The sequence below is a fragment of the Aquarana catesbeiana genome, linkage group LG02, assembly GCF_042186555.1.
Source record: "Aquarana catesbeiana isolate 2022-GZ linkage group LG02, ASM4218655v1, whole genome shotgun sequence".
In the NCBI taxonomy this organism is placed as follows: domain Eukaryota; kingdom Metazoa; phylum Chordata; class Amphibia; order Anura; family Ranidae; genus Aquarana; species Aquarana catesbeiana.
The window spans coordinates 685,942,502-685,967,097 of NC_133325.1; the positions used below are offsets into that span (position 1 = coordinate 685,942,502).

Consider the following 24,596-nt stretch of genomic DNA (forward strand, 5'->3'; position numbering starts at 1 on the left):
GGTACAGTGTTGAATGACCGCGCAATTGTCATTCAATTGTGTGACAGCGCTAAAGGGTAAAAAATGGCCTGGGCCGGAAGGGGATGAAAGTGCCCAGTATTAAGGTGGGTAAAGTGCATATTCAGCTACTTGTTTGGAACTTTACTTTGACTACTACAGACCATCATATTTATTGAATTCCTAGTTGTTAATAAGGACACTAAAGATACATTTTAATAAATGTCTTTACAGCACTTTTCACCTTTCATCTTTTTCTGCTGCTTCATTTAATACTAGGGAAAAAAATAAAAATCCGTGTACCACCACCTCTCTTGGACTGGAAGACTGTAAACGAGAAGATGCCCTGGAATATCGTCCTCCTGCTGGGAGGTGGCTTTGCTCTAGCTAAGGGCAGTGAGGTAAGACACAGTTTTGTCTTAAAGTGTTAGTTTACCTAATACCACACAAAAATTGTTAATATATCATAGAAAAAAATAGTTTAGAATAGAGTCTGTTCTGTCACTTACCCAGTCATGAACTTGTCAGCAAAATACATATAAAACAATTATAAAATGCCTCTCTTGGAGAGTTTTAGGAAAGGCTGTTTGATTTCATGCCACATAGGTAATATACTTTCAGATAATATACTCACCTAGCTTCATATCAAACATGCTTAGAATGAGACATCAATGGGCTACTCTTATGGTAAACTAACACTACTATCTTGCTGTTAGATTTGAATATGTTGGAATAAAGAGTTAATAGCCTATTTTTTTTTTCTCATCTAGGATTCTGGGTTGTCGATCTGGCTTGGAGAAAAGCTCACTCCATTGGAGAGTATTCCCCCAGCTGCTATTGCTCTAGTATTGTGTCTGCTGATTGCTACATTCACAGAATGTACCAGTAATGTAGCGACAACTACACTGTTCCTACCAATCCTGGCATCCATGGTAAGAAACAAAGTCAAATATTAAATGACCAACACATGTTCCATCATTGGGACATGCGTGTGAGAAAGGTATGGTTTGGTGGGAAGTAAACACACATAGTCCAAGTTAGGCAATATTGTTATATTATAGAAAGGTCCAGCACAACCCAACAAGGCCTGGTGGGTAGGCACGGGGCTTCTGTAGCAACGTAAAAGTCTACAAAAGTTTTTTCTCATAGGAAGATATTCTGAGAGACATAACTGAAGGCAGTTCGGTTTGTCTCTTCTTATGCAGCACTTATACAGTAGTTTTAGATTTTTCATTTTATGCCGCGTACACATGGTCGGATTTTCCAACAACAAATGTTCGATGGGAGCTTGTTGTCGGAAATTCCGACCGTGTGTAGGCTCCATCGGACATTTTTCGTCGGAATTCCCGACAAACAAAATTTGAGATCTGGATTTTGATCGTGTGTACACAATTCCGACGCACAAAGTTCCACGCATGCTCTGAATCAATTACGAGACGGAAGCGCTCGGTCTGGTAAAACTAGTGTTCCTAATGCAGATAGCACATTCGTCACGCTGCAAATTTTTTAATCTTTTAATGCAGCGCATTCTCTTCTTCTTTATAATGCTAGAACAATGAAGTTGTTTTGCTGTTCATATTCACACAGAGTTCTGACAACCTGATTTCTTTATTATTTCTCGTGATCTCATAAATATTTTTTTTTTTTTTTTGTCAGATCTCCATAATAATGTTTAGAATTTTCGGTTATAGTGTTTTTTTTTTTTTTTTTATCCAGATCTCCTATATTTTTTTTTTATAGTGATCTCCATAATTTTTTTCTTTCATTTTGTGTCAAGTTACCACAACACCATTATTATATTTTTTAACTTCAAGGAGGTTGGTGTCCCTTCCGGTCCAGGCACAATCCGGTCCAGGACTGCAAGAGATCAGGAACAGCAGCAGATGACAGATCTGTCCCCAGGCTGTGGTCTGACCACAGCCTGCGTCTTTTGTCAGACCAAACTGAACCCAGGCCATCACTCTCTTGTCTTCCTTACACGCTTGCTTCCAGGCTGTGGCTCTGGTGTTGGAGTTGTGGTAGGAGGTGGAGGAGAAGGACCATGGTTGAACTCACAAACTTGGCTTTGGCTTGTGAGTTCGCCCCTCAACCCCTTATTTAGGGCTTGTAACATAACTCCCTCACATAAGAGGCGTTGGCCCTCCTCCCTTTCCTGCATTTTGCAGGCTGCCATGTAGGCATAGTCGTCTTGATTATTGGGGGGGGGGGTTCTGAGGGCCACAGTAGCCTTCCGAAATAGGCCAAGTGCTGCCTCCTCCGGGTTACTCCTCTTCCTGGGAATTTTTTTTTGGAAGGCGGAGGGGAGGGACCTGGGATTCGGGCAGGCTACTGGGCCCAGCCACCTCCTGGCTGCCACTTACTCCCGCCACCTCCTGGCTGCCACTTTCCACATCCTGGCTGAGGCTTTTCTGTGTATGAAAAAGGGACATAGTTTTAGTTTTTGGTTCATTAATTACACACAATTTTCAGCTCATGACTGTTGCAAATTGAATGTTAATAAATAGAAAAGACTATCATTCTGACCCCATCATTTTTCATTCTTGTCCCAATAATTTGTGGCTACTACTGTCTACTGATATGTAAAACACTTTGTAAATTCATAAATTACTGATCAATAATAACATCTAGTTAACATCATTAATTATTTTATTAAAACTGTGAGCGAACAAGAAAACAGGCCCCCAAATCTCATCCTACTACCACTGCGCCCTGGTCTTATATCTGTACTTATGCTAGCTGCCACTTTAAAAATAAAATATTAAAATCTGGATCATCTATACGGTCAAAAGCAATTAGATGAAGAGTGGCGCTATCCCCTATCAGTGGGACTTAGGGTGAGTGTCCACACCGCTTCTAATGTAATAAACCAATCCTAAATCTCAATTATAGAAAGTGGATTATCAGTATTGAATATCAGTAGTCACACAAAACATCAATTGCTCAATGTGATAGTGACTACTACAAATAACCTGAGAGTGTTAATCCTAATATAACATTACTTCAGCATAAAGTGACATGTATATTATTACAAGTGACACCCCGTGAATAGTGAAAAACAAGATTGTGATAACACAAATGTGGAACATTAAATGATAAAATCAGAAAAAGTCCAAAATACACAAATCATGTGCAAAATGTATAATGGAAAAACAAAAATAAGTGAGAAAAAAATCCAAAATACTGGAAAACAATGAGTCCACTTCTATTTTAAAATGATGAAAATCAATATATTAAATGGTGAAAAAAGTTCAAAAGGTGCAAATGTCTTCAATCTGCAAAATGCTGTAATTCTGTGTAAACCACACCTCAGTGCCGTGATTCCTCTCCCTTGTGAATTGCTCACTCACCAGCTGTTAAGGCTTCACACACTCGTGTTTGGCCAGCAAAACACCTCAACCCACTAACATGGGGGTTATTATGCAGCCACCGATATCCGCTGTTGAATGTACCATACACTTTTCTTTGAGAATTTGACTCCACATAAAAAGGAAAAAATGCTCCAAATAGCGTGATACCGTTTAAAACATTTAATCAGAAACTTAAAACAATATCCACTCACATGGTAACTAAAATCAACTCAGCACTTCACAGCAAATGGAACTGTATCACAGCATAATAAACCACAGCACGCAGTAACACTAGCAGGGACGGCCACAGCGGACCCAGGGAGTGTGGACGCCGGCGATCGTCTCACCCGTTCACCGTTCACGCTCTCAGCTGGTCCCCGCTCCGTCTCTCGTCAGATCTCCCTCTATCAGACTCCTACGATTGTCGCGTAGCCACGCCCCGACATGTTTCGTCATACGGACTTAATCATGGGGCTTTTATCATTAATTATTTGACTAGAAATGTTGTACAATGCTATACCTGGCTCAAGCTGGGCTCCTCCACTTCTTCCTTGTTGGAAGGCCCAGCTTGGACGTCGGAAGCCTCAGCTGAGGTGGAAGGAAGCCTTGAAGGAAGATTGGAGAGTGCTGGCCTGGGTTCAGTCTGGCCTGCCAGAAAATGCAATCTGTCATAGTACCACAGCCTGGGTACATAAATGTCATCTGCTGCAGCTCCTGATCTCTGGGAATCCTGGACCTTCTTGCGCTCCCTAAGATAAGTGCTCCTCATGCCACCAATTAGGGCCTTCAAATAGGGGATGTCTGCCGTGGGGATCACCGGCTTCACAAATTCCAGCAATTGATCCAGCGCTGTCTTCCTCTTTGGTTTATTGTTATAAAAGGGGTGGTTTACCTGCCACAGACAGGGAAGTTCCCTGTACATAGCAATGAATATGGGGATAAAGTCCTCATCATTGAATAGATCCATTTTCTCTGCAAGATACAACACAAGACAAACCCTAATGTCAGGCTAAACTCTCCTAATCTTGTCCCAATATAGGCCTCAATCTAGAAGCAGTATAGACCACTGATGCACCAAGTTAAAATTGTACCTTTGGTCTAACGATCAGCACTTCAAATACTCCTTCCTCCGCTCACAGATCGTACATACGACACACAGGTGTTATGCTTTATATACACTGCGCATGCGTGAAACTCCGCCCACCCCTGACCTTCTATCTAGTATATTCCCTGCCCCTTGTCTTTCGGCGCAGTGGAAGAGCACATGGTGGAGAGACAACAGGTGCATGAAGACAGCAGCAGCAACGACAAAAGCCCGTGGTGTATGGCGATCCAAGGATCAACTGAGGAAACGATGGTCAGACCTCAAATTGAGGGAGCAGGATCAGTACAGAAGAATCAAGAGAGTGCTGCAAAAAAGTAAGAATTTTGTCATGTGTTCCTATTCTTCTTATTACGTTCGTGCTACTACATGTGCTTTTCTTTACTGTTGTACAGTTTTAAATGGCAAGTTTCAGGTTCGTGGGCACAGTAATCGTTCGTAGTAAACATAGTTCGTTCGCTCACTAATACGATTTTTTTTGCAGATGCAGGTTAACTACATTTGGTCATGCCTATTTGTCTTAAAAGAAGTTTAATACATTGTTGTCTAGATGGGTTTGTAACTAGAATGAAATGCAAACTTGATTTAGTGTAAGGAGAGGACACTCAGCAGCTGTTTACACATCTGCACGCAGGAGCACTAGTGTGGGACACCAGAACAAACTTTTTAGGGTGTCCCACACAGGTGCTCCAGTGGATACTAGGGGTCTCTACATGTGTGATACTTTAACAAAAAAGGTAAGTATTCCAGCTTTGTAAAGGGAAAAAAATCATGTCTTCAGCTTTGAACAACAGACAGTTGTACAACACTTCCAGGCAATGTTTCATACTCCTATTTCTTGCCTTTAATATCTGTGTGCTAAGTATACCTTTATTTTATTCACATAGGCGAGAAAAGACTCGGAACGTCTGAGTTCACCAGGGACCCCCAACCTCCTAAAGAAGGGGAAATCCCAAAACTACAAGCAGAAGATGTGGAGGAAGGAGAGGTTTATGAAGTGGGAGAAATAGTGACCACAACAGGTGAGTGTCTGAGACCACAGCTTCAGGTAATAGATGGATGCCAGCATATTTATGATACATGGTGTTTTTTTTTTTTTTTTAGGTGATGTGGATGTTGTTGAAGATGAAACACATTTCACAAGTGCAAGTGAACAAGTCCTCATCAGGGAGATCATGGTGTGCAATCGGGATTTACAGAAGATCAAGGAAGACATCAATGATGTGAAAAAAAGACTCAAAAACATCATTGATGTTTTAGGCTGAATCAAAAACACACCATTTATAAAATTCTTTCTATTTTTCTAACTTTTCTCCAAAATGTTGAAAGCCAAATTTTGAAAATGCACACAGTGTGTCAACATGTGCTATCTGCCATCACAGGATATCAAGGTACCCATTTTGGGGGTGCAACCCCTTCCTCGCAACTAAAATAGATGAGATGAAGGGGTTGCACCCCTGAAACACGTCCATTGATCCCCTATGATGGGAGCTAGCACATACATTAGGCATGCGATCAGGAGGGAAATCCCCATTTTGACTCTCAATTTGTGTGCATCTTCAAAATTTGGCTTTTCACAGGGGTGACATCACCCCATCTGATGAAGGTAATATCAACACAGTTTGGACATACTAATGTCTGATATTGCCTTCACTTTGTCAAAGTTGAACTTTGTAAGTTCCTGAGTTGTGTATTGCTTTATGGTTTTAAACATGCCTCTTTTAACACAAAAAAAGGCTATTTGTACTGTCCAAAAAAAAAATGTTATTAATAAATTATGTTGGTTTGTTCAAAAAACATTTTCTAACGCACATGTGAATGTGCACAGAGTAAAAAGTTTTCTACTCAACAATGTATGGCTTCTTCTTTCAAGGCTCAATATAATTTTTTTGGATTAAGTTGGTGTTTACACTGAAATGGGGGTTATTTACTAAAGGCAAATCCACTTTGCACTACAAGTGCACTTTCAGTGCAGTTTCATGTGCACTTGTGCGGTGCACTTTGTGTGCAAAGTGGATTTTCCTTTAGTAAATAACTCCCACAGTGCTTTATAATTTGCCACAATCATGCCATTTTCGTGACTCACCAAAGTTCATTCAAATATATTTTTATCAGTAATGCATTACATACATTAACAACAAAAACAAGGTGTGTGTGTAGCAGACCGACAACATAATATTAGTTTACTGAAGAAGAGATTGTCACCTCACGTATCAAATAAATTACATTTGCACTATTGAAGAAAATGGCCAAAAGAAAAGCCCATTGGAGAACCTAAGAGACAGCTAAAAGAAACACAAGCAGTAAATCTAAGTAAATCTTATTTCAGTTTAACTAAAAAATGTATTTTGAAAATGTTTCTTAAACATTTTCTGGCATATCAAAGGCCCCCCCTACCCGCCAAGTACTCGACATACTTCTGTCTTACTTTGCGGGCGCTTTGGGGGGGCAAACCAGGACGGTCAGCTTCAAGCACCGTCAGGGTTTCTTCTTGAAGACCAGCCTCAGGCCCAGCTGAGGCAACATAGTTCATTGAATTTCTCCTGAAATGCAGCATGCAAGGATTATATGGTTAAGTTTATATTCTGCCATGATGATTGCCGTAAGGAATAGGCAGAACCGGCTGACCATTATCTCGAAAGCGTTCTCCACCACCTTCTGGCTCTGGCCAGCTGGTAATTAAAAACTCCCTGGTCCAGGGTGAGGATCCTCATGGCTTCAAAACGGTCGGCTGGTCAGAACGAACTAACAGAAAGCACTGAAAAACAGAAAGGCCTGAGAAGAACGAGCTGAAAATCAGAAACAAGCGGACAAGAACGCACTAGAAATAAAATACGTACTATAAAATACGCACTGAAGAACAAATGCGAAATGGCTACACGCACTGAAAACCAGATATGAACCCACAAACACAAACTGAAGAATAGTAACGATCAGAAAAGCACGAGGCTGAAAAGCGCGAATCGTCTCTCACCAAACTTCTACTAACACAAGATTAGCAGAAGGAGCCCAAAGGGTGGCGCACTTGGTATTGAACTTCCCTTTTCTAGTGCCTTCATAGGTGTTGTACATCACCACATTCTTGACGTTCTGAATTTCCGACAAGATTTGTGTGACCGTGTGTATGCAAGACAAGTTTGAGCCAACATTCGTCGGAAAAAAAACATGGATTTTGTTGTCGGAATGTGCAATCGTGTGTACGTGGCATTAGAGTGGAGGACTAGCTTACTTTAACTGTTGAGATAAGCTATCCGACATGCTGATATTGTTTTCAATAGGTCAGAACAAGCTTAGGTGAGCTATTTACTTATATATTTATAAACTACACATTGATAGGGTGTATTACATTATATGGATCCACTTACATTAAGCCAACCTGTTTTACATGTGTGTATCTAAAAAAAAAATGCAAAGGGTGTGCAGATTATGTAATTCAAATTGGTTGTTAACAGAAAGTGGATTATAATGGTATGTAAACACTGATAATCGCATTTCTATTTTCTCCTCTGTCCCAGTGGATTGCACTCATATAGCTGATATATAACTATGCAGACAGACATCTTGATAGCATAAAATGTCACCAGTCTTAATTTTTTACTTACCTAAGCAAAGGAGGAGGGGGCTTACCTGAGGGGGGGGGGTGCTAGATCAAAAGGTAGTTGTAGAACTATTTTCATGGATTATCAAAATGTGGACAAAGTCATTATTTGAGCCCAACTAGCCTGTATTTGGCAGCTCACCACAAAGATAAGGATCCCCCCGGAAAGGACATTCACCCAAGTTGAGAAATCCAAGGGTAATGGGTCAAAGAGAGCCAAATAAAAGATTCTTTAGGAGTCCAAAGTCTTTATTGTTAAACTGGTTACAATACACAGAGCAAGGGACAGCCAACATGTTTCGGGGGCCACTGTCAGGAACCATGAATCAGACTGAGACAGAAATACAGTAAAAATCACACCTTTTAATGTAATAGTAAAAGTGGTACAGATCAGTAAACGTAGTCAAAACATAGCCAGGGGTCGAAAGCCAAAGTGGGTAATCAGACAAGCCAGTAATCAGAAAACCAGAAATCAGTGTAGTCGGAGGCAAAAGAACAGACTCAGGAACCAGAAGGAACGTCAGCCGGGCAAAGTCTTTCACACGAACATTGTAGAGAAACTCCAGATATGTTGACCAGGCGAAGGCAGGGAAGGAATGAACAAGGCAGTTTAAATAGCCAGAAGAAGGGGCTAGCTGTAGGCAGGACAGACAAGCAGATAATGATAACCAGGTGAGCCACTGGGGAGTCAATGAGTGCTGACAATTATCCGACAACTGAGCAGCCTGAGCACAGAGAAGAGAGCTGCTAAGAACCCAGCCCTGACAGCCACACAATCCCCCTTCATCAGAGCTGAAAAAAATGGCAAAATGATAAATGGACTCAAAAGTACTCCTAACCAGACTGATCTGCAGGCAGATGATATCACAAAGAACAGTCAGTGTTGGTGTTCACTTTGAATGCTGCGTTGGTGTGACAGACGCAACGAGGACAGGGACTTCTGGAGGGGACTACAGGGTAGCCTCTTGCCTACTGACTATGAGACCTGGCTTTTGAGAGGGCTCTATTCTTGAGAGATGTGTGCCTGGGGGAGCCTTGGAGTGGTCTTGCTACGGATTCAAGTCCATGTTTCCCCATTAAAAAAAAAAAAAAGACTCTGGGAACTGGAGGACCCAGATACATACTGTACATGATATTGAACAACTGTGTATGTCATAGATTCCGTTCTTTATTGTATGTAGTCACAGTTGCTACTGTTTTCCTCTCTTATGCCAATAATTAACAAAGCTTTTTGGAAAAATAAGAAAGTGGAAACTAATTTTTGGTACCAAACAGACAGATGTCCCATGTTTGTATGGGTAAGCCTGACACTGTTATGCCCCGTACACACGGTCGTATTTTCCGATGGAAAATGTCCGATCGGAGCGTGTTGTCGGAAATTCCGACCGTGTGTGGGCTCCATCGGACATTTTCGATCGGATTTTCCGACACACAAAGTTGGAGAGCAGGAGATAAAATTTTCCGACAACAAAATCCGTTGTCGGAAATTCCGATCGTGTGTACACAAATCTGACGGACAAAGTGCCACGCATGCTCAGAATAAATGAAGAGATGAAAGCTATTGGCCACTGCCCCGTTTATAGTCCCGACGTACATGTTTTACGTCACCGCGTTTAAAACGATCGGATTTTCCGACAACTTTGTGTGACCGTGTGTATGCAAGACAAGTTTGAGCCAACATCCGTCGGAAAAAATCCTAGGATTTTGTTGTCGGATTGTCCGAACAAAGTCCGACCGTGTGTACAGGGCATTAGAAATTCTGAATAGAGCTCTACAAAACAAACAGTGCACAGTCCACATTGCTTTGCTGCTTAATGGATTCTGTACAGGCCAGTCAAGTTCCTCCACCCCAAACACGCTCATCCATGTCTTTATGGACCTTGCTTTGTGCATCCCCAAACTGTTCCCACAAAGTTGGGAGCATGAAATTGTCCAAAATTTCTCTCTATGCATGTGTCCTTCCCTTTCTCTTTGGAATGTTTTTGGGAATATCACCAACTTCTTTTCGCTTTTATGGATTTTATTTATATATATTTATTTATATATTGAACTTATACACTATATTACCAAAAGTATTGGGACTCCTGCCTTTACGCGCACATGAACTTTAATAGCATCCCAGTCTTAGTACCTAGGGTTCGATATTGAGTTGGCCCACCCTTTGCAGCTATAACAGCTTCAGCTCTTCTGGGAAGGCTGGCCAGTCAAGTTCCTCCACCCCAAACTCGCTCATCAATGTCCTTATGGACCTTGCTTTGTGCACTGGTCCAAATCATTTGGTGGAGGGGGGAATATGGTGTGGGGTTGTTTTTCAGGGGTTGAGCTTGGCCCCTTAGTTCCAGTAAAGGGAACTCTTAAGGCGTCAGCATACCAAGACATTTTGGACAATTTCATGCTCCCAACTTTGTGGGAACAGTTTGGGGATGGCCCCTTCCTGTTCCAACATGACTGTGCACCAGTGTACAAACAAGGTCCATAAAGACATGGATGGGCGTGTTGGTTTCAGGAACTATACAGAGTCTTATGACTCCTTTCAACAAGCTTTCTGACAAATACAGCCCTGGTCAAAAGGAACAAGAACATTGGGTATGCAGCAACAATGTAGTGAGACATCCAACTGCCATCTTATGCAGATAATGGGTACAGGACATAAAGATTGTTTTTTTTTTGTTTTGTTTTTTTTGAAGCTTCAAAGTTGATCATAAACATAAAGCAGTAAAAGCCTTTCCAGCTTCCAGATGTCCAAAGTACAGCTTGATGATTTGTGTCATTATATTATTTTAAATCCTTATCATGCCTGATATTTATCAGGCTTACATCAGCATTTTTTTAAGGAGAGAGAATGCTTCTTTATACACCCTTAGGGCCTGTTCACACTAGAATGCAGTGCGGGAAAGCCACGTTCCCGTGTGGCTTCTCGCACCGTATTCCATTTGCACTGGCCTTGCGACCTGCTGCAGGGGCCAGTGCAAAGTTAATGGCACCCCAAACGCAGTGCATTTGCCTACACCTGATCACATAGTACAAAAGTACCATGTAAAGCGGTTGACGTGCATTTAAAAAAGTAGTGCATGTGCTAGTTTTGCTGCAGTGCGTTTTCAGCCCATTCAAAATCAATAGGGAAGAAATCACACTGCACAAAACTGCATGTGAATCGCACAGCGTTCCTGTGAGATTCATATACAATTCCTAGTGTGAGTGGGCCCTTAGTGCAGTTTAACACGTACAGAAAATAGATTCTCTTAAATGTCTGGAGAAGTATTTTTGCTGTTTTCGGAAAAATTGGGATAGTCTACACCTGAAGTTAAATATGCTTATATTTTACCTTCCCTGGATTCTCTTTTCTTCGCTCACCAACATGCTAATGAAATGTTTTTAAAAAAAAATCTTTCTGTTTCAAATACATATCTTATATTAAACCCAGTGATGTCATCACTAGGTCTCTGTGCTTCTCTATGAAAAGCAGGCAGAATATAGCTGGTGGGAGGTGCTGGCAGAGTGCATAGCCTCCTAAAAACACCACAGCACTCTGCCTAAGATACTCCTTTCAAAAGTCCTCAGCCCTAAGAGACACAGTGGGCTGGCTCCTGGGACGTGTTATGCAAATATTAAAATGTCGTTAGGGGTGAATGTCAGTGTGAAGTGGGTGTTTAGTGGGCATTCCTACACAGAATTACATGCAGACCGCCCTATGTAAGGCGCACGTGTGATGCGGAGCCTTTATGATGAGGGGACTGAAAACCAATTAAAGAAGGGGGCAGGCCAGGGACAGTAAGGCGCCTTTCATACGGACGGCTGTTCTGCCGCAGTTAAAAGCATATAATATGTTCTGTGAAATTCAGGACTCCAGGCACTGCGATCAATGCGTTTACATGCGGCTGCGTTTAGCTGCGTTTGGAACATTCTTGCCCTTTCTGATGTGCCTCCTGTTGCTTTTCTTTCCTTGTTGCTGCTGCTATCCGCAGGAGAAATAGTACACTGCGATTACCTGCAGTTATGTGCTAAATCGCTCCTGGACGCAGTCAATTCTATTTTTTCTATTCGCACCAAACCACATGTAACTAAATCGCAGCTAAACACAGTGTGGGAATGGGGCCATAGGAAAGCATTGTGTGCTTTTAGCTGCGGTAGAAATCTAGAAAATCCGCAGCTAAAAGCACAATTCTATCCGTTTGTGTGAAAGGGGCCTTAGGCTGGGGAGGAAAGGGCTGGGTGATGCTGGGCATCCTCCTGCTAGGAAATGAGACAGGCTCTATTTGACCTTCTGTAGCTTCTAATGTACACACACTGGCCACTTTATTAGGTACACCTTGCTAGTGCCAGATTGGACCCCCTTTTGACTTCAGAACTGCCTTCATTCTTTGTGGCATAGATTCAAGGTGTTGGAAATATTCCTCAGAGATTTTGGTCCATATTGACATGATGGCATCACACAGTTGCTGCAAATTTGTCGGCTGCACATCCATGATGCGAATCTCCCACCACATTCCAAAGGTGATCTATATCAGCCTTTCTCAACCAGTGTGCCGCGGCACACTGGTGTGCCGTCAGAGGTTCTCAGGTGTGCCGCGGGATCAGGGGAGAGAAGGGCTGTCAGATGAGCCTGATCTCCCGATCCCCTGCCGAACTGTACATCGGCACTGTGATAAGCTCCGTCAACTTCAGCAAAGTGAGAGTAAAGAGCAGGGGAGTGTGCTGTGCTCTCTGCTTCCCCCTACAGTGCAGTACCCAGCTGAATGAGGAAACTGAAAAAGGTACTGTGCTAGAAGCTAGATTCGTTTTAAAAGGGCTTTATACATGTGTCTGTGTGTGTGTGTGTGCGCATGTGTGTACATGTGTCTGTATGTGTGTTTGTACATGTGTGTGTGTGCGTGCATGTATGTGTGTCTGTATGTGTGTGTGCATGTGTCTGGTATGTGTGTGCATGTGTCTGTAATGTGTGTGCATGTGTCTGTATGTGCGTGAGCATGTGAGTGTCTGTATGTGCACGTCTGTATGTGTGTTTGTACATGTGTGTGTGTGCATGTGTCTGTATGTGTGTGTGCATGTGAGTGTCTGTATGTGTGTACGTCTGTATGTGTGTTTGTTCGTGTGTGTGTGTGTGTGCGCATGTGTCTGTATGTGTGTGTGTGTGCATGTGAGTGTCTGTCTGTATATGTGTTTGTACATGTGTCTGTATGTGTGTGTGTGTGTGCATGTGTCTGTCTGTATGTGTGTTTGTACATGTGTCTGTATGTATGTTTGTACATGTGTGTGTGTGTGCGTGCATGTATGTGTGTCTGTATGTGTGTGTGCATGTGTCTGGTATGTGTGTGCATGTGTCTGATATGTGTGTGCATGTGTCTGTAATGTGTGTGCATGTGTCTGTATGTGTGTACGTCTGTATGTGTGTTTGTTCATGTGTGTGTGTGTGCGCATGTGTCTGTATGTGTGTGTGTGTGCATGTGAGTGTCTGTCTGTATGTGTGTCTGTATGTGTGTTTGTACATGTGTCTGTATGTGTGTGTGTGTGCATGTGAGTGTCTGTCTGTATGTGTGTCTGTATGTGTGTTTGTACATGTGTCTGTATGTGTGTGTGTGTGCATGTGAGTGTCTGTCTGTATGTGTGTCTGTATGTGTGTTTGTACATGTGTCTGTATGTGTGTGTGTGTGTGTGCATGTGTCTGTATGTGTGTGCATGTGTCTGTATGTGCGTGAGCATGTGAGTGTCTGTATGTGTACGTCTATATGTGTGTTTGTACATGTGTGTGTGCATGTGTCTGTATGTGTGTACGTCTGTATGTGTGTACGTCTGTATGTGTGTTTGTTCATGTGTGTGTGTGTGTGTGTGCGCATGTGTCTGTATGTGTGTGTGTGTGCATGTCTGTATATGTGTTTGTACATGTATCTGTATGTGTGTGTGTGTGTGTGCATGTGTCTGTATGTGTGTGTGCATGTGTCTGTCTGTATGTGTGTGTGCATGTGTCTGTCTGTATGTGTGTTTGTACATGTGTCTGTATGTATGTTTGTACATGTGTGTGTGTGTGTGCGTGCATGTATGTGTGTCTGTATGTGTGTGTGCATGTGTCTGGTATGTGTGTGCATGTGTCTGATATGTGTGTGCATGTGTCTGTAATGTGTGTGCATGTGTCTGTATGTGTGTACGTCTGTATATGTGTTTGTTCATGTGTGTGTGTGCGCATGTGTCTGTATGTGTGTGTGTGTGTGCATGTGAGTGTCTGTCTGTATGTGTGTCTGTATGTGTGTTTGTACATGTGTCTGTATGTGTGTGTGTGTGTGTGTGTGCATGTGTCTGTATGTGTGTGCATGTGTGTGTGTGTGTGTGTGCATGTGTCTGTATGTGTGTGCATGTGTCTGTATGTGCGTGAGCATGTGAGTGTCTGTATGTGTACGTCTATATGTGTGTTTGTACATGTGTGTGTGCATGTGTCTGTATGTGTGTACGTCTGTATGTGTGTACGTCTGTATGTGTGTTTGTTCATGTGTGTGTGTGTGCGCATGTGTCTGTATGTGTGTGTGTGTGTGTGTGCATGTGAGTGTCTGTATGTGTGTTTGTACATGTGTCTGTATGTGTGTCTGTATGTGTGTGCATGTGTCTGCATGTGCGTATGTACAAGTGTCTGTATGTATGTGTCTGTATGCGTGTGTGCACGTGTGAGTGTCTGTATATGTGTGTGTGTGTATGTTACTTTTAATCCTGACACCCCCCCCCATACCTGTACCATCAGAACTGCTTTTGTAGGTCTTGTTTGTGATAGCAGCAAGGACTGCTTCTCCTCTGAAAAGCAACCTATGCACAGATCGCTTTTCAGAGGCATTTGACAGGCGGTAAAGAGGCATTATGTTGCCTCCTCACCACCTGTTTTAATGCAGCATCACTACACTGCAACCGTGCAATGTACACAGTTGCAGGGTAGTTGCAGTTCAGCCCCATTCACCCTGGGTATACCTCCAGCTGCAGCCAGAACATGTGTACACCCCCAGCTGTTGTCTCTGCAGCTAAAGGGGAAGAATTTGGGTGTGGTAAAAACAGCTTAACCATGTGCTTTTACCACCCCTCCAACCTGACATGTGAACAAGCCCTTGGTTCACATCTGTGTTGCTGCATGCTGCATGCTGCATGTAGTGCAGCCCATTCATTTCAATGGGCTTCCCTAACCACAAAAATTCAGGGAAGGAAATCCCAGACCTTTTTTTTTTTTTAAATTGCACTGCACCAAAAGCACCCCACATTTTCCAATGTGTAAGGTACCATTAAGATTTAATGGCACCCCTAAAGAGCAGAGCATTTGTCTGTGTCAGGAACGAGTGCGATTTTGCGCATGTTCCGCAACACACAGTAACGTGAAGCCTTGGACTGAGGTGCCTCAAGACTGAAAATACTTTTTAAGGGTGCCCTGACTGGAAAAAGGTTGAGAAACACTGATCTATATGATGGAGATCTGGTGATTGTGGACCCCATTGGAGTACAGTGACCTCATTGTCATGTTCAAGAAACCAGTGGTGAGAGGGTTTGAGCTTTGTGACCTGGTGTATTATCCTGCTGGACATGGTCAGCAACAATACTCAGGTAGGTCGTATCATTTAACCACTTGCTGACCAGCTGCTGTCATTATATTGTGGCGGGTTGGCATGGCTGTGGGAATCGCCGTAGGTGTATGTCAGCCACCCGCGATCACTCCTCAGAGAGCCAGAACGGGGATCTGTCAATATAAGCAGACCGATCCCTGTTCTGACAGGGGAGTAGAGAGAGATCTGCTGTTCCTAGTGATCAGGAACAGCGATCTCTCTCCTCCTCTAGTCAGTACACTGCCCCCTCAGTTAGAAACAACTCCCTAGGGAACACTTAACCCCTTGATCACCCCCTAGTGTTAACCCCTTCTCTGCCAGTAACATTTATACAGTAATAAGTGGCTATTTTTAGCTCTGATCGCTGTATAAATGTCACTGATCCCAAAAAAAAGTCAATCTGTCCACCACAATGTCGCAGTCCCGCTAAAAATTCGCAGATCACCGCCATTACTAGTAAAAAAGAAATAAATAATAAAAATGCCATAAATCTATCCCCCATATTGTAGACGCTATAACTTTTGTGCAAACCAATCAATATACGCTTCTTGCAATTATTTTTTTTTTTTTTTTTACCAAAAATATGTAGAAGAATACATATTGGCCTAAACTGATGAATAAATTAATTTTTTTTTTAATATATATTATAGCAAAAAGTTAAAAATGTTTTTTTTCAAAATTGTCGCTCTCTTTTTTGTTTATAATGCAAAAAATAAAAACCGCAGAGGTGATCAAATACCACCAAAAGAAAGCTCTATTTGTGGGAAAAAAAGGATTTCAATTATGTTTGGGTACAATGTTGCACGACCGCGCAATTGTCAGTTAAAGCGACGCAGTGCCGTATCGCAAAAAATGGCCTGGTCATTAAGGGGGCAAACCCTACCGGTCCTTAAGTGGTTAAACTATGCTCAATAGGTTCTAAGGGGCCCAAAGTGTGCCAAGAAAATATCCTCTACACCAATACACCACCACCACCACCAGCCTGATCCATTGATACAAGGCAGGATGGATCCATGCTTTCATGTTGTTTACAACCAAATTCTGACTCGACCATCTGAATGTCACATCTGAAATCGAGACTCATCAGACCAGGTAACTTTTTCCCAATTTTGGTGAGCCTGTGCAAATTGTAGCCTCAGTTCCCTGTTCATAGCTGACAGGAGTGGCACCTGGTGTGGTCTTCTGCTACTGTAGCCCATCTGCTTCAAGGTTTGATGTGTTGTGCGTTCAGAGATGGTATTCTGCATACCTTGGTTGTAACCAGTGGTTATTTGAGTTACTGTTGCTTTTCTATCATCTCAAACCAGTCTGCCCATTCTCCTCTGACCTCTGACCTGGCATTTTCATCCACACAACTACTGCTTGAGACCATTCTCTGTAAACCCTAGAGATGGTTGTGCATGAAAATCCCAGTACATCAACAGTTTTTTAAATACTCAGAGCAGCCCATCTGGCACCAACAACCATGCTACATTCTGTCCCTTAAAACCCTTTTCTTCCCCCATTCTGAAGCTCGGTTTGAACTTTAGCAAGTCGTCTTCACCAAGTCTAGATGCCTAAATGCATTGAGTTGCTGCCATGCGATTGGCTGATTAGCAATTTGTGTTACCAAGCAATTGAACAGGTGTACCTAATAAAGTGGCCGGTGAGTGTATATTGTGGGAAGATCACAGTGTGCAGTAAAATCAGAGTAAGCTATTTTAGTATAGAAAAAAAATATTCAAATCTCAAATTTAAAAATTTTTTTTTGGGGGGGGGGGGTTAAAACCTCTGTCAGTTTTTTTTGCTGTCTGTGTTGCTGCTAGAGGGATTCACCCTCTCTATTATATCATATTGTTAACAGCACAGAAAGCTATGGGAAATCTCACATTTCTAAGCGGAATGGAGGTTCCCCTGTTACATACTGTGAATAGGAAGAGTTTTTGAACTACAATTACCTGCTTGATCACAGGGTTTCCTAGAATGTAAACTGAGCTGCACGTGCACATTTTTTACTTGTTTCTGGTGAGTGGCCATTTCAGAAGGTGGTGGTGTCTCACGAATTGGTGAAAAGTTCATTCCGTTTGTGCATGTGGGATTTGGATGTTTCACATATACAGAGGATCAAGGGGACTGCTTATCTATTGATTATCATCATCATCATCATTATCATCATCACTTTTTATTTTATTCTATTTTTTTTCCCCGCCACACTATGCAGGATTGAGGAAATGTAGTTTTATGCAGTAATTGTTTGAAGTATCACATATAATATTTATTCACGTGCTTTGTGGTTAGATATTTATCTAATATTTTTGAGATCAACGATCATATCTATATATCACACTATATTACCAAAAGTATTTGGGCGCCTGCCTTTATCAGCTGCAACTCTTCTGGGAAGGCTGTCCACAAGGTTTAGGAGTGTGTCTATGGGAATGTTTGACTATTGTTCCAGAAGCGCGTTTGTGAGGTCAGGCACTGATGTGGACAAGAAGGCCTAGCTCGCGGTCTCCGCTCTAATTCAACCCAAAGGTGTTCTATTGGGTTGAGGTCAGGGCTCTGTACAGGCCAGTCAAGTTCCTCCACCCCAAACTCGCTCATCTATGTCTTTATGGACCTTGCTTTGTGCACTGGTCCAAATTATTTGGTAGAGGGGGGATTATGGTGTGGGGTTGGGCTTGGCCCCTTAGTTCCAGTGAAGGAAACTCTCAAGGCGTCAGCATATCAAGACATTTTGGACAATTTCATGCTCCCAGTTTGGTGATGGCCCCTTCCTGTTCCAACATGAGTGCGTACCAGTGTACAAACAAGGTCTGTAAAGACATGGATGAGCGAGTTTGGGGTGGAAAAACTTGACTGGCCTTCACAGAGTCCTGACCTCAAAACGATAGAACACCTTTGGGATGAATTAGAATGGAGACTGTGAGCCAGGTCTTCTCATCCACATCAGTGCCTGACCTCACAAATGTGCTTCTGGAAGAATGGTCAAACATTCCCATAGACACACTCCTAAACCTTGTGGACAACCTTCCCAGAAGAGTTGAAGCTGTTATAGCTGCAAAGGGTGGACCAACTCAATATTGAACCCTACGGACTACTTACTTTTGGTAATATAGTGTATATATGTATGTATATATTTATACTGTTTGTATGTGTATATATATATATATATAGAAAAAACACATGGAACGATGCTTGATGCCAAAAAGTGTCCTTTTACTGAAAAGTTAATCCATTAATTGTTTCAAAATAGTATTTTGAAACAATTAATGGATTAACTTTTCAGTAAAAGGACACTTTTTGGCATCAAGCATCGTTCCATGTGTTTTTTCTATCATTTATGGTGGAATTTTGGGAGTCCACCTTGACGGTGCTTTGATTGAACAAGGACTTCAAGATAAGAGGGTAACCCACCTGATGTTCATTTATATATATATATATATATATATATATATACTTACTATGTGTGTGTGAATATATATATATATATATACACATATATACACATGCATGTGTGTTTGATTTTCGGGGTGTGCACCCTAATGCAATAGGCTGCACGCATCTATGTCTTAATCATTCTCTGCGAAGATTATATATGCATGTGCACGTGTGTGTGCATTTAAAGCCATTTTTTGGGGGAAAATTGGGAAGCTAAACATTGACAATCAGTATATCAGCTACCCAATCAGAAATCATCAGCATGACTGTAAAGTGAATTTTGGGCTCTAATACTTTTTATTCTTTTCTGTTTTTCTTTTTTTGTTTTTATTTTCAGGCAAGAGCAATACAACTGAATCCATTATACATAATGCTTCCATGCACACTTTCTGCCTCTTTAGCCTTTATGCTACCAGTGGCGACACCCCCAAATGCTATAGCCTTTGCATATGGGCAGCTCAAGGTTGTGGATATGGTACGTATGACCAACATGTCCTTCAGTTCTACTAACTGCTATGCTGTTAGAGCAGAACTCTTTTTTTTTCATGCAACTCCTGTAGAATAGCTCGGTACAATTGTGCAAGCATACATGCAAAACGTTCTTCCCTGTGGCTGTATCAAAAAGCCACACCATCTTCGAGAACCTCTTCTGCTACTTCTCCTCTGAACTGATGATGGAGGTGCCCACATCAGAGGGAATAGTAAAGTGATGTCATTTTTCCTTACTGGAAAGAAATCCCCAGCAATTACTGTAATTTTTTTGCCAGCCTTATATAAAACTTGGGGATAGCTATCAAGCCAGAAAGATCCATCAGAAAGATGTCAGAAAGTTAGGGGCAAACAGGGAGGTTCAAGAAATGCCTGAGATACAAATATACCCTTTTTAATCTCAGGCTGCACAGAACTACCATACACTGATATACAACAATCAGCCATATCATTATAGTGACCCGCCTAATATTGATTTGGTCCCCCTTTTTCCACCAAAACTGCAACTTTTGCAGCCAAAACAGCCCTGACCTGTCATGACATGGACACCACTAGACCTCTGAAGGTATACTGTAGTATCTGGCAGATCCCTTAAGTCCTGTAAATTGCAAGATTTGGCCTCCATGGATCAGACTTGTTTTTACCAGCACCCCCTTTAGATGCTTGATGGATTGATCTGAAGAATTTGGAGGCCAAGTCAACACCTTGAACTCAGTGTCCCTCAAACCATTCTTGAACCATTTTTGCAGTGTGGCAGGGTGCATTATTCTGCTGAAAGAAGCAACTGCCATCTGGGAATACCATTTCCATGAAGGTGTGTATTGGGTCAGCAACAATGTTTAAGTAGGTGGTACGTGTCAAAGTGACATCTAGATGAATGGCAGGATCAAGGTTTTCCAGCAGAACAATGCCCAAGGCATCACACTGCCTCCTCCGGCTTATCTTCTTCCCATACTGCATCCTGGTGCCATCTCTTCACCAGGTAAGCAACACACACGCACCCAGCCATCCACATGATGTAAAAGAATACATGATTCATTGGACCAGGCCACCCTATTCCATTGCTCTGTAGTCCAGTTCTCATGCTCATTGTAGGTGCTTTTAGCTGTGGACACAAGTTAGCATGGACACCCTGGAGGGTCTGTAGCTATGCAACCGTCTACAACAAACTGCAATGTCAATTTTGTCAGCTTTAAACACATTAACTTCATGGACAACATGTTTACTTGCTGCCTTATATATCTAACTTACTATCAGATTCCATTGTAATGAGATAATCAATGTTAAATAATGTTTGGCTGATTGGTGTAAGTTCCCAATCTGGGCTTTTATTTTTAAAAAAGAGGAGGGACTTGGAGGCTATAGGGAGAGAGTGGGAGGAGCCAAAACACTCCCCCTCTATATAGACCTAATATATGGTTACTGCTCCCTTCTGGTATTTCCCATTTGCTGTATCCTATCCTTTTCCTTCCTTACTGAACAGGTCCCGGGTGGGCACTACCACCAAGCCCTTTTCAACCACTTGCTCCCCAATAGGCCTGTCCTTACTACGTCAGGGAGGGGGATTTGCTGCCACAAGAAACTTGTACCCCTGTGGAGCATACAATGAAGAGCAATGTTCTGCTACGCCTGATTTCCACAGTCTGTTTCCCTCTTTTGTGTACTCACTGAGAGGGTGGCATTGTGGTCCACTTGGTTTTCTCTTTACTTGACCCACAATGTCACGATTACAGGACTAGGGTATTAAAGATGGTTTGTCTCCATTCTGCTCTGACCATCACTCCCTTTACCCCTTATAAATAACTACACATGACCACAAGCTGAAGTGAAATGGCCATAGCAGCCTTTTATTAACAAACTGTATACATATAACATAAATAACATCTTAAACCCAGTTTAACTGGAGCCTCAACAGTCCTAGTAGGCACGAAGAAGAAAGTACCGGCATCCAACTTAATTAGGCCTCCAACCACCACACCACTGACTCGGAGACAACCAGTCGCAGATACCAACATACCAAATACTGGAAGCCCAACCTCAGACGGGTCCCTACCAAGTAAATGTTTGCCCCATACTAACCTACCAGGACCCCGCTAGCCCTGCAGCTTTCAAACTGATAGCCCATACCTCTGTATGGGCTGAAAGCTGTAGCGTTTGTCTGCAGGAGCCTGACATTGCACCTGTGATCTACTGATCAGGAGGCCAATGCTTTGCAGGCTCCTTTGAGAAAAATAATAAATGCACACAAATAGGATTAAAAATCTGACAGGAATTCTAATCCTTTTGTTTAAAGCTGAAAAACCTGTGTCTACAGGCACACTTTAAAGGGGTTGTAAACCCTCAGGATTTTTTCACCTTAATACATTCTATGCATTAAGGTGAAAAACCTCCTATGCTGCAGCTGCCCCCAGAGCCCCCCTTTTACTTACCTGAACCCAGTCTTTCCAGCGACGGGGACAGGCACAGCAGCTCCAGATGCTGTCTCGGGTCCTCATTGGATAGATTAATAGCAACAGGAGCCATTGGCTCCCGCTGCTGTCAAACAAATCCAATGACGAGGGAGCCGGGGGGAGGAGCCGGGTCCTGCTGTCTGGGTCAATGGACACAGCAGCAGGACTCAGGGGCGCACCCATACGAGTGCCCCCCAGGGAAAGTGCTTCTCCGTCAGAGCACTCGAGAAGAGGAGGACCCAGGAGTGCCACCGGGGGACCCCAGAACAGGAGAATCGGGGCCACTCTGTGCAAAAGCCTTGCACAGAGGAGTTAAGTATAACATGTTTGTTATTTTTTTAAAAATCGAGACTTTAGAACCCCTTTAGGGGCTCTTTTTTGGCAGTAATGCTTACCTCTGTAAAAAGTGATGCACAGTCTATCGCTTTTCAAAAGGGGCTGGTATAGCAACTGCTGTCAGAAATTTAGAAGGTGGCACTAATGCTTACTAATGCCTGTTTTTTTTTAAATTTTTTTATTTCTGAATAGCAACATTACATTGCAAGACTGTGCCAAATCAGCAAGCCAAGCATTTTGCTTGCGGTTGTGGTACAGCCCTATTCATCCCAGATGGTGCTGCCTGTCAAACTGAAGCCCTAGTTAAAAATGCCACAGCCAAAAACTAAAGCATTGTGGCTGCGGCATGTGTACAGCTTGCCTGATGAAGGGAAGTGGCTCCGAAAAGTTGCTGTATGTTTATCACATTAACATGATAATAAAGCTTTGGACCATTTTGAGGAATCCTTGGTGTGCTGATGACATTTCTTCATTTTGATCATGGATAGTTTCCATCATTACAGCACCCAGCATGACTGATCAGCTGGTTTGTTGTATGCGTGCGAGGGGGATATTGCTCTTAGATGTGTACAGCTCTGTCACGCTGTAATGGTAGAATTCCGGTGGGAGGGGGGTGGGGGTTAAGGTGGATTGATAAAACAGTGGCTCAGCTGCCTATTTTTACCACCCACTAGTCATCAATTTAAAAGAACCCTAAAAGCCTGGCAAGCATAATAGACTAAGGTGTTTGAATGAATACAATACAAAGTGCTAACAATTTCACTTACCCTAAGATATCAGGTTTCTAACTAAAGGCATAGTTGTACAACAAAAACATGCAAGTTCATTGTGTAACATACGCTTTCTTTTTTTTTTCTTGTCATAGGCAAAAGCAGGATTTTTACTGAATATAATAGGAGTGCTTGTTATCACATTGTCCATTAACACCTGGGGATATTACATGTTCAACCTACACGCCTTCCCTTCCTGGGCAAATTCCACCGTAAAACCCTGACGGCCTTTGATATCATGTGGACAAATATATAGTGACCTGACAGCGGCTTAAGAATGGCAGCTTTTTACAAGAACAAGAGCATATTACATGCAAAACCCCAAAAAAATGCACTGATGGAACAGTCTGCATATCATCAAGTACAGCATGCCAGGATTTCAGGATGTCTCAATAAGGAAATCTGCAATTTAAATAATAATAAAAAAAGTTGAAGGGGCTTGCCTACTTACTAAGAACTGTCTGGGAATGCATCCTAAAATATCACATGATTAAAACCGCTCAACTATCTGTTTACTTTATTAGTCTGCAGACATTTTTCAGTTTTTTCGGAGCTATATAAATGTTAATGATTTACTTACAACATGAGCAATACATCTCAGGCATCAGTAAACAGTACAGGGTATCTATGTAAAACATGTTTGTGTACACATGTATAAAATGTTACTATCTTCAGAGCAACATATTGTAACAACAATAATTGTAACAATAAATTAATATATTTGTTAACTTTTTTGGGCAATCACTTTGCATTATTAAAGCAGAGGAATGTAGCATGTACAGCTCATAAAAAGTTCCCTTTCAGTAGTTTTTTTAACCACTTCAATACCTCACACTTTTACCCCCTTGCTGCACAGGCCTATTTTCAGCTTTCAGTGCTGTCACACTTTGAATGACAATTGCGCGTCATACAACACAGTACCCAAATTAATTGTTTATCTTTTCGTTTTACACAAACAGAGCTTTCTTTTGGTGGTGTTTAATCACCACTGGGTTTTTGATTTTTTTTGCAAAATCAATTAAAAATAAAATGTTTTTGTTTTTTTTTAAATGTGTTTTTTCTTCTTTTCTGTTGTATACTGCTACATTTCTTTGATGAAAATAACCCAAATCAGTATATACTATTTAGTCTGTAGGAAGGTTATAGAGTCCACAAACTATAGTATATATATCTGAAAATCGAACAATCCTGATGTACTGGCCTATCTAATTTCTTGAGGCCCAAAAATGCCAGGGCAGTACAAATATCCCCCAAATGACCCTTTTTTGGAAAGTAGACAGTCCAAGGTCTTTAGTAAGTGGCACGGTGAGTTGTTTGAAGTTGTAATTTTTTGTCACAATTTTTTACATATTGTCACCAGTGTAGTACAGCGTTATCATGCGACTGGTGTGGCGGTAATCAGGGACACTGATTGGTGACAGTATGTACAAAAAAAAAAGTAACATCTTTTGTACTTTTTTTTTTTAACATACAGTGACCACAGCAATACAGTGTTACCACAGTTATGTCGCGTACACAC

At 42.0% G+C, this 24,596-nt stretch overlaps 1 protein-coding gene across 1 annotated transcript in view; it reads left to right on the top strand.

Moving 5' to 3' along the window:
* Positions 1-23,809, top strand: part of SLC13A2 (solute carrier family 13 member 2) — a 123,995-nt gene extending 100,186 nt beyond the window's left edge. The window contains exons 9-12 of the mRNA XM_073616762.1: positions 277-398; positions 768-929; positions 19,370-19,507; positions 23,173-23,809. Coding sequence (XP_073472863.1) covers positions 277-398; positions 768-929; positions 19,370-19,507; positions 23,173-23,301 — 551 coding nt within the window. The 3' untranslated portion in view covers positions 23,302-23,809. The remainder of the gene's footprint in view (positions 1-276; positions 399-767; positions 930-19,369; positions 19,508-23,172) is intronic.
* Positions 23,810-24,596: the final 787 nt, after the last annotated feature.